The sequence below is a fragment of the Oncorhynchus tshawytscha genome, linkage group LG10 (genome assembly GCF_018296145.1).
Source record: "Oncorhynchus tshawytscha isolate Ot180627B linkage group LG10, Otsh_v2.0, whole genome shotgun sequence".
NCBI lineage: Eukaryota > Metazoa > Chordata > Actinopteri > Salmoniformes > Salmonidae > Oncorhynchus > Oncorhynchus tshawytscha.
The window spans coordinates 57,359,416-57,374,137 of NC_056438.1; the positions used below are offsets into that span (position 1 = coordinate 57,359,416).

Here is a 14,722-nt window from a genome sequence, read left to right on the forward strand (position 1 = left end):
AACATTTATTTTTATATTTTCTTCAGGAAAGTGCTTGGATGTGTTTTGGTTTAGCCTAAAATGAATACATTTGAGGCTATGATCAGACAACACAACTCCTGATGGGATGTGACAAGCAGGAATCCCTTTAGAAATCCCCTTTACAACAGCTTCTTCTCTCTCTCTGTGGCCCACAGACTCCCAAATACTGGTATCCTATCTTCACATAAGTGGATAGTTGCACCAAAGCATTTTGAACTGGGTTTGAGTGCATGTCTCGTCTGGGCTGGGATTATATTATTATTCACAGATGGGGTGTGTATCTTGCAGCTCTGTGAGTTACCTCGATATACTGTAAGTACATCAAAGCGCTACTTGCACTAGTCTGGATGTTGACAATGAACATTCAAAACATTAGGCACTTTCTTGCAAATACATAGTGGGACTATACAAAGGCACTTTTGCCTTCTGAAATTTTAGAGCCATCTATTTGTAGCTGTTTGTATCATAGCCATCCTTGTTAGTGATATGTTTCTTCCTGCTCTCTATCTGGTCCTGCTAAAACAGCCCCTGTAAAACTGTGAAAGCCCAGGTGATGGAGGAAAGTATGCAAAATGGCTGATTTGGAGAGGGCTCAGCCAAAGTTTGCCACAGTTTGTGACAAGAGGTTTTGGAAGAGTAACCATTTCAAGGGGTAATCGACCCCGTCAAAATAAAAGATTTTAGTGAAACGATAGATAAACCGTCTGTGGGATTCAAATGGCCTCTAAATGTATTTATGTGTCAAGATATTGGGTCTATACTTTGTTTCTACATTGGACAGTGCTGGATTTAGTTTAGGCCTGAATGCACGCCCAATTTATGATATGCTTCAAGACTCCAGGAGTTATCGATTACAACCAAAATAGCACCAAAGCGATTATATAAAAAAAACTGTAGTATGCAGGAAGTCAAGCACTTTGATATGGAAATGTCAAACCTTTGTACGTTAGAATATCAACCACAGTCATCTATTTTATTTATTTTAGATAATATTATCTCTTTCCAAGCCAAACTCTGGCATATTCCAAAAACAGTTTTTACCATGTAGGTTATCAGTGAATTTGAAAAAGTGTTCCATCACACGTGAAGTGGGAGGTTGAGGTGCTATGCTTACCCATGGATCTCCTTGATGATGAGTCAGGCACCTAGGAGGGCACAGTAAAAACAGCAGGAGCTTCCTGGCACAAATACTGTAATTGACACCTCTGTGCCGTTAATAAGAAGGAATTGTCACTAGGTTGTGGGTGGGAGGTGGGAGGTAGAGTAAGAGGATATAGGCCCAAACCAAAAACGGATGGCTTCACTTTCCAGATAAGGAATATTGTCCCTGCTAATTTGCAATGTTGCAAGAATTGTGTTCCCTGCAGGTAACGCTGAGCGGTGCTTTTTGGATGGGATGGCACACATGCTGTGGTGTCTATCCTCCTGCATCTCCTGCACAGTCCTGTTGTCTGTCTGCTTGTTATGCAGTCAGCAGGGTGGCTGCCCATTCCGCAGACAACCAGGCTTTTGCATGTGTGTGTCCCAGACAGGGACTGCTGTGTGTGTGTTGACAGTGAAAACTGCTCTGCTGTCAACGCTAACTAGGGACCCAGCTGAGTTAATGTGAGACTGTAAAATAGGGTCAGAAAGCGGTTCTCAAAGTGTCTCCATGAAAATGTGTTAAAACCCCAAACATTGGGGCTTTTCAAGTCTCAAATTGCTTAAAAACTCAGACACTGAAGAACATGTGTCTGTGTTGATAAAAGAACATTGAATCCAACTATTTTTTACCCATTTAACATAAATCAATCTTGGTTGGCGCAGTTAACGTACATATTTCCATATCAAAGTGCTTGACTTCCGTGTCTGTTGAGCATACTAAACCTAACAGAGGTGTTAACAAACTGAACCAAGCACTATATTTGACCATTGCACACAGTATATTCATATCACAGAACATTGACATGAAATGCATTCTGATTTTGACGATGTGAATGATTTTATAAATAGTGATTCTATGTTGATTTGATTACTATGAATAATAAATGCATTTCACCTTTCATTCATTCTCTTTCAGCATCTCGACTACGAAACCAAAAGATCATACACCTTTAAAGTGGAGGCCTCCAACGCTCACCTGGATCCCCGGTTCCTGCACCGGGGCCCCTTCAAAGACACAGCCACCGTGAAGGTCAACGTGCTGGATGTGGATGAACCCCCTGTGTTCACTAAGACCTCTTACACCATAGATGTGTATGAGGACACTCCTGTGAGCACCATCATTGGATCTGTTACAGCGCAGGACCTAGATGCAAGTACCAGCGCAGTTAGGTGAATACATTTATACATACATGTATAGTAAGTCCTATTTACCTACTGTATGGTTAATCAAAAAGTGATTCATCAAGGCTGGTGTTGAACAATGGGACCATGATGGATTGAGGTATTTTCCAATTGGGCACCTGCATCCGGCACCTTAAATGGCAAAAAGAAAAAGCTGTCAACATAGATCAACTTTACTGTATCTATTTAGCGAGATGGGAGAATTTTGGTCTGGTGACTGGAGTGTTGGATGTTTGATTTAACCAACAGAGACACACTTTGCTCCTCAGAGTTTATGAACACTGACAACTAATATACATTTGACTTGTTGTTTTTCTTCTTCTTCCAAATGGTTTTCAAGTACAGTTGACTTCCACTCTGTTGGTGTTGAGAGACAGAGCGTGAGATGCAGGACATCTCTTGCGCAAGAACATACAAATACGTTGTGGCCCAGCAGTGTTTTTTGTTATCGATGAATATTTAATGTCTTGCTAGAAATGGAGGAGGCAGTAATTCACCTTGCTCAAAAAGGCCATCTTTGTGATGTCTGCTTAATATTTTAAAGCATTACATTTGTCATTGTTTTCATGGGACATGAAAAACATAAACAAACTAGAATGCTGATCAGAACACAACCACATGGCATTATGTTCCCTACATAGTGCACTTCTTTTGATCAGGGTCTGGTCATAAGAAGTGCACTATATAGGGAATAAGGTGCTGTTTGGGACGCATCCCTAGTTTCTACATGAAAAGAGAGTGATTATTCTTCTGTGTAATGTTTGCGGTCATTGCCTGGATCTTTATTTGACTAATCGTTAGGACATTTCTCCTTCGGGACCAATACATTATTTAGGCCTATCTATCTCTGTAGACCTATTACATTCAGATGTTCTATTACAGTGCCTTCAGAAAGTAGTCACGCCCCTTGACTTTTTCCACATTTTGTTGTGTTACAGCCTGAATTTAAAATAGTTTAAATTGAGATTTTGTTGGTCACTGCCCTACACACAATACCCCATAATGTCATCGTTTTTTTCAAAATGTTGACAAATTAATAAAAAATGAAAAGCTGAAATGTCTTTGGTCAATAAGTATTAAACCCCTTTGTTATGGCAAGACTAAGTACACTTAGGAGTAAAAATGTTCTTAACAAGTCACATAATAAGTTGCATGGACTGGATGTTTTTTGAATGACTACCTCATCTCTGTACCCCACACATACAATTATCTTCAAGGTCCCTCAGTCAAGCAGTGAATTTCAAACACATATTTAACCACAATGAGGTTTTCCAATGCCTCGCATGATAGGGCACCTTGAATATCTCTTTGAGAATGGTGAAGTTATTCATTATACTTCGGATGGTGTATCAATATACCCAATCACTACAAAGATAAAGGCATCCTTCCTAACTCCGTTGAGAGGAAGGAAACAGTTCATTGATTTAACCATGAGGCCAATGGTGACTTTCAAACAGTTAAAGACTTTAATGGCTGTGATAGGAGAAAAGTCGTTACACCACAACATTGTAGTTCCTCCACAATACTAACCTAATTGACAGAGTGAAAAGAAGGAAGCCTGTACAGATCTTTTTTAAATATTCCAAAACATGCGTCCTGTTTGCAACAAGTCACTAAAGTAATACTGCCAAAAAGTGGCAAAGCAATTACCTTTTTGTCCTGAATAGAAAGTGTTATGTTTGGGGCAAATCCAATGCCACACATTGTACCACTCTCCATATTTTCAAGCATAGTGGTGGCTGCATCATGTTGTGGGTATGCTTGCAATCGTTAACGACTGGGGAGTTTTTCAAGATAAAAAAGAAATGGAATGGAGACAATCACAGACCAAACCCTAGAGGAGAACATGCTTTAGTCTGTTTTCCACCAGAGATGAATTCAACTTTTAGTAGGACAATAACCTAAAACACAACGCTTACCAAGAAGACAGTTAATGTTCCTGAGTCACAGAGTTACAGTTTTGACTTAAATCTGCTGAAAATCCATGGCAAGGCCTGAAAATGGTTGTCTGTCTAGCAATGATCAACAACCAATTTGACAAATCTTGAAGAATTTTGAAAAGAACAATGGGCAAATGTTGCACAATCCAGGTGTTGTAAGTCTTAGAAACTTACCAGAAAGACTCACAGCTTTATTAATTGTTGCTAAAGGTGCTTCTACAAGTATTGTTTTCACATTGTCATTTTCACGTTGTCATTATGCCTTCAGAAAGTATTCATACCCCTTGACTATACCTCTTGACTTATTCCACATTTTGTTGTGTTACAGCCTGAATTGAATATTGATTCCATTTTTAATTCAGGCTGCAACACAAGAAAATGTGGAATAATTCAAGGGGTATGAATACTTTCTGAAGGCACTGTACATGCAAATACAGAATGAAGGTGTGGAAAGAATAGTTCAGATGTAAATATTGAATGAAAGATGCTGTGTGAGGTTGAAGAAATCATGTTCAGTAGTTTAAAAAAAATGTATTCATGTTTTTTGTGAATGTTTTGTAGATACTCTATTGAGTGGAAGAGGCCTGTGGACGGCTGCTTTGACATTGATACTGTGGAAGGGACCATCTCCACCACCGAGATGTTGGACAGAGAGAGTAATAGGCAGCACAATATCTTTGTTGTGGCCACTAAAGTTAGTAAGTATAGGACAAAGGGTAAATATGTACAGTATATAATATGTGTTAATATACACTGAGTGTACAAAACATTAGGATATTGAATTGCACCCCCTTTAGCCCTCAGAACAGACTCAATTCATCGAGGCATGGACTCTACAATATGTTGAAAGTGTTCCACAGGGACGCTGGTCCATGTTGACTCCAATGCTTTCAACAGTTTTGTCATGTTGGCTGGATGGTCTTTGGGTGGTGGACCATTCTTTTTTTGTAAGATGTGTTTATTCTTTTATAAACAATACAAAATGTACACACACAAACAATATTTACAAACATCAACTACATCACACCTGCCCAGACCAACTAGCACACATCCCCATCTCTAGCGCCCATGGCCTGTGTAAGAATATTTTGAAGATAAATACACAACGCAGAGGACGAGAGGTCAATAGAGGACTAAAAGTCAATGGAGTACTAACAATCAATGGAAATAGGGTTTTTCTGTAACAGGGGATTAAGGATTAATGGGTCAGAGACATGGAAGGAATTTCAGTCTGGGACTCATATCTACTTGGCAAGTTATCATTGGTCCAAATTGTTTATACATTGAACCTGAAATAGGATACTTGTTATTTGGCCAATGGCCTAGTTTTCTTACAAGGAATTCTAATTGGTCAACCACAGGCTAGGGCTTTGTTATAAAGTACATCCTGTCTCTTTGTTCTGTGGGGAGAATCACTGAAGAGAATCACTGAGGACAGGGGAGAATGAACATCTACCTCTCAGCATAACATCTATGATTCGTCCTCTTTGAACAAACCTATTTTACTCTTCCTGATTTGCTTTGGGGTCTGTGGTTTTGAACAGTAACATTAACTGCTAACACCTGAAACTGCACCATTTTGATTCTCTTAGTAACCCACACACTTAGATTTAGATTTTTCCATTCTGTTAATAATGGTGGATTGATTGATTTCCAAGTTTTTAGTCTATATTTTTTAAACATAAATCTTCAATAATGTTCCAACCGGAGAATTCCTTTGTCTGTAGAATTGCAATGGAGCTCAAGCTAACTATCACGTGAACGTGCGTGGTCAGCTCATGCCACTCTGCCAGACCTCTGACTCATTCCCCTCTCATTCGCCCCCACTTCACAGTAGAAGCATCAAAAAAGGTTCTGACATCTAGTGGAAGCCTTAGAAAGTGCAATTTGACCCCATAGACACTGTCTATTCGATAGGCAAAGAGTTGAAAAACGACAAACCTCAGATTTCCCACTTCCTGGTTAGATTTTCTTCTCATGTTTTTGCCTGCCATATGAGTTCTGTTATACTCACAGACATCATTCAAACAGTTTTAGAAACTTCAGAGTGTTTTCTATCAAAATCTACTAATAATATGCATATATTAGCAACTGGGCCTGAGTAGCATACAGTTTACTCTGGGCACCTTATTCATCCAAGCTACTCAATACTGCCCCCAGCCATAACAAGTTTTTTAGTGATGAGGAGGATCATCCAAACCATCGTGTATCTCAATACACCCCCATATACCATGTCTTGAAATATGCAGACAGACAGATTGAAAGTATGTTTACATTGTAATACTTCTGACAGCCAACTTTCTAGCTCTGTCCACAACTTCCGGACTTTATAGCATTCCCAGAAAGCATGGAATATGGAATACTTATTAGATTTACACTTAAGACATGACCCTGCAGTTGTGTTGTGGAATTTCTGAATTTTGTCTCTTGTAAATTCTATATTAGCTTCTACTGGATCAAGCGTTAGTTAAACTTTTAGTTAAACTTCATTTTGTTAGTTATGCTCCAACTTCCCCTACATCTTATGACAAAACCAGTTATTTTTAATAGTCAAATAGTAGTTAATAGTTAATGTTTTTTTCTAAGAGATTGTCAGTTGGATATGCTCTCTGCAAGGGTTTGTATATTCTTCCTTATCAAATGAACATAATTTCCTAACTCACATAAGATTCCCTCAAGGTTTCTCTAATGTCCAAGAGATTTCCTGTTACCAAGTCATTTACAGTTTCTATGCATTTATGGTTTCTATGGTTAACCATTCTTGATATACACAGGAAAAAACCCAGCAGCGTTGCAGTTCTTGACACACTCAAACTGGTGCGTCTGGCACCTACAACCATACCCCATTCAAAGGCACTTAAATTTTTTGTATTTCCCATTCACTCTCTGAATAGCACACATACACAATCCATGTCCAAATTGTCTAAACTGTCTAAATGGTCTAGAATCAGTTGTGCCTTCAAAATCATAATGAACAAGACGGGGGCCCTGATCCTAGATCAATCAGTACTTCTCTGAGACGCTTGTGAATAAGGGTCCTGGTGCAAGTAATTTGGGAAGAGATTGCACAAAGCAGGCCATACCGTAGTCTCAGACACACACAGGGTTCCATACTTGTGGCACCATCTAGTGAAATTGACTGATGCTTACAGTAAAGCAGCTCAACAGATTCAATGAACTAAATGCTATTTTTCCTCTGAAAGAGAAGTTTATTGAATGGGAATCTTTTCAATGGATTTTTACAAATTCATTAGCATTATTAGAAAATCACACAATACAATCAACACATATTATTCATTTCTTATAATTTGACTGTGCAGCCATTTGTTTTTCTATGAAAACATGTTATTATTTGTCAATGACTCTATTTTCAAGTATTCTCATGTTATTTCATTGTCAATTTAATATTACTTGTATGAGGCCTGCAGTTTAAAGCGTAAACAGACACTGTTACATCTTTCATCAAGCTACTGTAAACACAACACTGTTTGTTTTACAAAGCAGTTCAGACATGAGAGAAAGAGCTTTTGCAATGCTCACTCATTTGTGATGCTCACTGAGGTCCACTATGTGCATGGTGTATTTATTATGTGTTGTATGATTACTGTTTTCTTTGATTCTGCAGACAACCCTCTCCTATCCAACAAGGTCACAGTCACAGTCAATGTGCTGGATGTCAACGAGTTCCCTCCGGAGCTCACCATTCTCTTTGACACGTTTGTCTGTGAAAATGCAAAAGTAGGCCAGGCAAGAACAGCTCCTTTGTGATAAAGGTTGTGTGTGTGTGTGTGTGTGTGTGTGTGTGTGTGTGTGTGTGTGTGTGTGTGTGTGTGTGTGTGTGTGTGTGTGTGTGTGTGTGTGTGTGTGTGTGTGTGTGTGTGTGTGTGTGTGTGTGTGTGTGTGTGTATGAAAGAGAAATATAATAATTGTGATAATTGTCTCTCCACTTGTTTCTGGGCATATTCTGTAGTTTAAAGCTCTTTGTGCTTTACCAGGTAATTCAGACCATCAATGCTACGGACAAGGATCTTCCCACTGTTGGACAGAAGTTCTTCTTCAAGTCCCCCAGGGAAATCAGAAACAGGAATTTCACTGTGCGAGACTTTGGAAGTAAGCCAGGTTTTTTTTTTCTTCAGAGAAATAAAGGAATGGATGAAAGAGAGCAAGAGATGGAGAGAATGTGAAGGAGGGGACAGAGAAAGAGATGGAGAGAATGTGAAGGAGGGGACAGAGAAAGAGATGGAGAGAATGTGAAGGAGGGGACAGAGAAAGAGATGGAGTGAGAGAAGAGAGTCTCTGCAAGTCTCTGTATATTATATACAGACTATCTATTACGATGCCATGCCAGTGACTCGCTTCAAATCTGCTTTCTTGATACTAACTCCCTACAATATCCACTAACAATTGGTATTGAATTAATAGATGTTCAGGTTTTTTTGTCACAACCCAGGGGATGCCAGGGTGGAATTTTCTACTTTTTGCTAACCCCTACAGCCTTCCTACCTCACCATCCTCCGTTCGTATTTTTCTAACACAGTAACACATAAATACCAGAGCTGATTCAGAGAGACAGAGGTGCTCATGGCCTTCGCAGCAAACAGGCACAAGGTGTGCCATAATGGCTCCTACCTTGTCAAATGAGATATTCGTCCAGCCAGGCAGAGGGAATGCTGTGTGACAGAGTCAGTTCACCACCACTATCCTGGTGATGGAGACGAGGCAAGGCACATCGACACGTCGTCTCTGTAAAAACACAAGGCCTGTGTTTTATTTTTTTTTGTACATGCTAAGTACTCACCATCACCTCATTTCAAATAAGGCACTGGAAAACTGACATTCTAGATACAGTTGAAGTCGGAAGTTTACATACGCCAAATACATTTAAACTCAGCTTTTCACAACTCCTGACATTTAACCCTAGTAACAATTCCCTGTCTTAGGTCAGTTAGGATCACCACTTTATTTTAAGAATGTGAAATGTCAGAATAACAGTAGAGAGAATTATTTTTTACTTTTATTTCTTTCATCACATTCCCAGTGGGTCAGAAGTGTACATACACTGAATTAGTATTTGGTAGCATTGCCTTTAAATTGTTTAACTTGGGTCAAACATCTCGAGTAGCCTTCGACAAGCTTCCCACAATAAGTTGGGTGAATTTTGGCCTATTCCTCCTGACAGAGCTGGTGTAACTGAGTCAGGTTTGTAGGCCTCCTTGCTAGCACACGCTTTTTCAGTTCTGACCACACACTTTTTATAGGATTGAGGTCAGGGCTTTGTGGCCATTCCAATACCTTGACTTTGTTGTCCTTAAGCCATTTTGTCACAACTTTGGAAGTATGCTTGGGGTCATTGTCCATTTGGAAGACCCATTTGTGAACAAGCTTTAACTTCCTGACTGATGTCTTGAGATGTTGCTTCAATATATCCACATAATTTTCCTCACTCATGATGCCATCTATTTTGTGAAGTGCACCAGTCCCTCCTGTAGCAAAGCACCCCCACAACATGATGCTGCCACCCTCGTGTTTCACGAGGGATGGTGTTCTTCGGCTTACAAGCATCCCCCTTTTTCTCCAAACATAACGATGGTCATTATGGCCAAACAGTTCTATTTTTGTTTCATCAGACCAGAGGACATTTCTCCAAAAAGTACGATCTTTGTCCCCATATGCAGTGGCAAACCGTAGTTATGGCGGTTTTGGAGCAGTGGCTTCTTCCTTGCTGAGCGGCCATTCAGGTTATGTCGATATAGGACTTGTTTTGCTGTGGCCATAGATACTTTGGTACCTGTTTCCTTCAGCATCTTCACAAGGTCCTTTGCTGTTGTTCCGTAATTGTTTTGCACTTTTCGCACCAAACTACGTTCATCTCTAGGAGACAGAACGTGTCTCCTTCCTGAGGAGATGAACGTGGTACCGTCAGACGTTTGGAAATTGCTCCCAAGGATGAACCAGACTTGTGGAGGTCTACAATGGCTGATATATTTTGGTTTTCCCATGATGTCAAGCAAAGAGGCACTGAGTTTGAAGGTAGGCCTTGAAATACATCCACAGGTACACCTTCAATTTACTCAAATTATGTCATAGCCCGTCGGAAGCTTCTAAATCCATGACATCATTTTCTGGCATTTTCCAAGCTGTTTAAAGCCACAGTCAACTTGGTGTATGTAAACTGCTGATCACTGGAATTGTGATACAGTGAATTATAGGGGAAATAATCTGTTTGTAATCAATTGTTGGAAAAATGACTTGTGTCATGCACAAAGTAGATGTCCTAACCGACTTGCCAAAACTATAGTTTGTTAACAAGAAATTTGTTGAGTGGTTGAAAAACTAGTTTTAATGACTCCAACCTAAGTGTATGTAAACTTCCGACTTCAACTGTACAAGACCGGAGGCAATGTCAATCTTTAGTATGTGCCCTATATTTCTCCCTAAACAAAGAACTGCAGGTTCACACTCTACAACATCCATAGAGTACGACTAGAAGACCATGATTCTTGCCTAGGGAGCAGCAAGGGGAACTGCCCCTCTCTACATTTAGGCTATGCTCAAACCCCACACCCCAACCCGAGCTCTTTGTTCTGACACCTCAGGTCTCTTGGCCATCCCAATCCTACAGGAGGTCAGCTCCTGCTCATCCCAATCAAAGCTCTACTCTGTCCTGGCACCCCAATGATGGAACTAGCTTCCCTCTGATGCTACGACAGCAGAGTCCCTGCCCATCTTCTGAAAACAAAACATGTGCATTTGTCTTTTCCTACCAGCACAGAGTTTTCTGAAAAATGTACTCACTACAACTGTGATACCTAGCTCGGGGGGCCCAGTCTAAGGCCCTGCAACTCAGTGGTGGAGACGTCACTACAGACCCTGGTTTGTTTCCAGGCTGTATCACAACCGTCCGTGATTGGGAGTGCCATAGGGCGGCGCACAATTGGCCCAGCATTGTCCGGGTTAGGGTTTGGTATGCTGTCATTGTAAAGAAGAACTTGTTCTTAACTGACTTGCCTAGTTAAATAAAGGATAAATAAAAAATAAAAAAGCTATCTTAAGATGAATGCACTAAGTGTAAATTGCTTTGGATAAGAGCATCTGCTAAATGACTTAAATGTAAATGTGACTATGTAAATACATGTAAGTACTCTCTGTTGCATCACGGGTGAACACTCTTTGATGATCCCTCATTTGGTTTTTAGACAACACTGCGGGGACAGTGACCACACGTATAGGGTTCCAGACCAGATTGATTGATTTATTGATTTAAGACATGTAGGGTTAATGGTTGTGTCATTTTGTTTCCAGACAACACAGCGGGGATAGTGACCAAGCGTGTGGGGTTCCAGAGGCGGGTCCAGGAGTACTACGTGGTGCCTGTGGTGGTGGAGGACAGTGGCTACCCAGCCCAGAGCAGCACTGGCACCCTCACTGTCCGCGTGTGTGCCTGTGAGACCGATGGTTCCCTCCTGTCCTGCACGGCAGAAGCAGTCTTTCTACCAGTGGGTCTCAGCACCGGGGCAGTGATGGCCATTTTACTGTGCATGGTCATACTCCTGGGTAAGTTATGTCTGTCAGTCAGAGATTATAGTGTAGAAACACAGTATTTCTGGACGTACAGTATACAGAATATTATTTCCATTTGACACCCACCTTGACGATGATAAATAGCAATAATGTCAATAACGGCTTCCTCCAAGTGTTAATTACCTGCTATAGACTGTAAATGTACATTATCATAATGTTAATGTGTACAATTTTACACTAGGGGGAGCTGAAGTCCTAACATACAGTAATGTTATTAAATTGACCGTTACAATTTAAAAAATGGCCCTTGAAACAATCCCATAATCATACTTGTAGGTCGATTTAGCTCACTTATCTTGGTCCATCAATTACTCCCTACTTTCTCCTACTACTTTCTCCTACTTTCTCCTACTATAATCTCTTACTATTGAATAACATAACACAGTGAGCACTACAGTAGTGTGGAGTAAACTGCTGTGTTGTACTCCCTACTCTCTGCCACTGGGAGGCTGGAAGAGAGAGGGAGGGAGAAGGAGAGATGAAAGCATTGTGAAACAGCCTTTCATCCTGTCTGACTGCTGCCTCAGTACAATAGTGACAGATGGCATGTCAGAAATGGATCACGGCTGGCCTCAGGCTGTGATTCCTTTAAGTTCTCCTGCTGAAAAAAAGAATGGCTGAAGAAAAGAGGAAATTAACTAATGGCTCCTCACACATGACATCCCACTGTCTTTCTTCCCATTGCCTCCTACAGTACCTTGAAAAGCTCTTGAAATGCACGTCACTGTATATTTTCACTGCAGTACATCTTTGTATGGAGACGATAAAATGGTGGGGGTGTGGTGCGCTTGTTTCTTTTGTATTGTATTGATAGTGGTGCGCTTGTTTCTTTTGTATTGTATTGATCGTGGTGCGCTTGTTTCTTTTGTATTGTAGTGATCGTGGTGCTCTACGTAGGCCTGAGACGGCAGAAGAAGAGGGAGACATTGATGTCGTCTAAGGAGGACATCCGGGACAACGTGGTCCACTATGACGTCGAGGGGGGAGGCGAGGAGGACACCCACGCCTTCGACATGGGCACGCTGAGGAACACCAAGGCCATAAAGGAGAACATGCTCCGCCGGGGCACAGGGTCATGGTCAGATGTCACCACTCAAACTGAGATCAATGGGTCAACCCCTACCACAGAAGGCAGCACTAACATCATCAGGGACTATATTCACCAGCGTCTCCAGGAGAACCACCTGGGTTTCTCTGCTCCCCCGTATGACTCGCTGGCTACATACGCCTACGAGGGGGATGGGTCAGTGGCAGAGTCGCTGAGCTCCATCGAGTCGTGGACGGTGGACGGCCGTGAGGACTTCAGATACCTCAGCGAGTGGGGGCCGTCCTTCAAAACTCTGGTGGGGATATTAGACAAAGACAAAGCAGATCCTCCCACTGCGGAAGTGGAGGAGAGTTGAGAGTACTTGTAAAGACAGGAATGACAGAAAATACTATTTGATTTGCAAAAGTTGTTTTACTTTTATAGTACTTTTATAGACAATGGGAATAAAATACAAGCCGTTCACTTAAGTTTTTATCATAGTTTTGTGGTGGTTGTTATTGTTGTTTGTTTTTTGGTTAAAATAAACTTGACAAGCTATCAAAGTGCCTCGGGAACTGCTCTGATGTTTATCTAACTACAGAATCTACAAGATGTCTTTATTGTAAGAATGTAATAATCTATTGAAAAGAGACACCTCATCCATGCTCACATAGGCCAGATACACTCACCCACTTGAGCTAAACCGGGGCTTTAGACCATAATCATCACAGCCTTTCAAAAGCATGCGGCTGTGAACTACAGTATTGTACAATAATCTTTACTTAAACCCTTGTCCATGGATTCTGATGAGCTAGCCAGAATTGAAGGTGGTGCTCATCACAATAGACAAATTGTTTCTGTCGAAATCAAGATCCAACCAATGCTCTTGTTTGTCTTGTTCATCTGGAAGGAGCTACAAGCTTTCATCCCCTTTTATTCTTGTCAAATTAAATATCAAGTGATTTTTAAATGTCAACTGCAGTGGCATATTTTATTGTAATGCGATTCTCGCATTAATTATGCTAAAGACTGTAAGGATAAGATGACTATCTTGAAAATGATAAGCTTTCTAGTTCACCATACTCCAAATGGTTTAAACACTTAAATGTTTACATTTCGTACTTTGACTTTACAGAAAAGTAAACAGGGTAGGATCAGACCGTTTCAGAGGATTATTTGATTTGTTCATCTATGTTGATCCACATAACCTGTTCAATATATGTTGATCTACTTGAAAGCATACATTAACATAGAACATTGTATCCTTTTGAGTTTTGCTTCATATACTGTATGTTGCGATAATACATTAACACACACTCCTTGAGTAGGCAAGTGATAAACAGTTATTTATTCTTCTCACGTGCATTAGCATGTGTGTCATTTGTCGAAGGAAGCAAATAGATTATGAACCTAAAAGTCGCACCTTGAAGGTGACGAAGAAATATATAATTCCATTTTTATTGTGCATGTAAAAGCAACATAAATCATTTTTAAGTGTGAGGCTCATCAAACATCCAATATCAACACACAGTGTTATTCTACTCCCAGAGAACAACGTTGCATGTTGACCCTAATAAACATGTCATCATACTAAATCAATATTATGTTATTCACATCTACAGCAGTAACCCACAGCCCCCAGGCCAGAAGCACCTCTGGAAGTGAGAACATGGATGAAGACATCATCCTCATCAGGCTGCTAAGCTACTGGTATCCCACTGCATAGTGTCATGTTCCTTGCTCACATGTTGGGGCCTAAATTGGCCAATCTAATTCAGTGCAAAGACATATTAATTCATTCCCTTTTCCCCAATACTATACTACAAGC

At 40.6% G+C, this 14,722-nt stretch overlaps 1 protein-coding gene across 1 annotated transcript in view; it reads left to right on the forward strand.

Moving 5' to 3' along the window:
- The window catches only part of cdh12a (cadherin 12, type 2a (N-cadherin 2)), a 36,528-nt gene extending 23,067 nt beyond the window's left edge, over nt 1-13,461 (forward strand). Inside the window, exons 7-12 of the mRNA XM_042328787.1 lie at nt 2,081-2,334; nt 4,848-4,984; nt 7,912-8,033; nt 8,282-8,396; nt 11,589-11,840; nt 12,744-13,461. Coding sequence (XP_042184721.1) covers nt 2,081-2,334; nt 4,848-4,984; nt 7,912-8,033; nt 8,282-8,396; nt 11,589-11,840; nt 12,744-13,270 — 1,407 coding nt within the window. The 3' untranslated portion in view covers nt 13,271-13,461. The remainder of the gene's footprint in view (nt 1-2,080; nt 2,335-4,847; nt 4,985-7,911; nt 8,034-8,281; nt 8,397-11,588; nt 11,841-12,743) is intronic.
- The last annotated feature ends 1,261 nt before the right edge of the window (nt 13,462-14,722 follow it).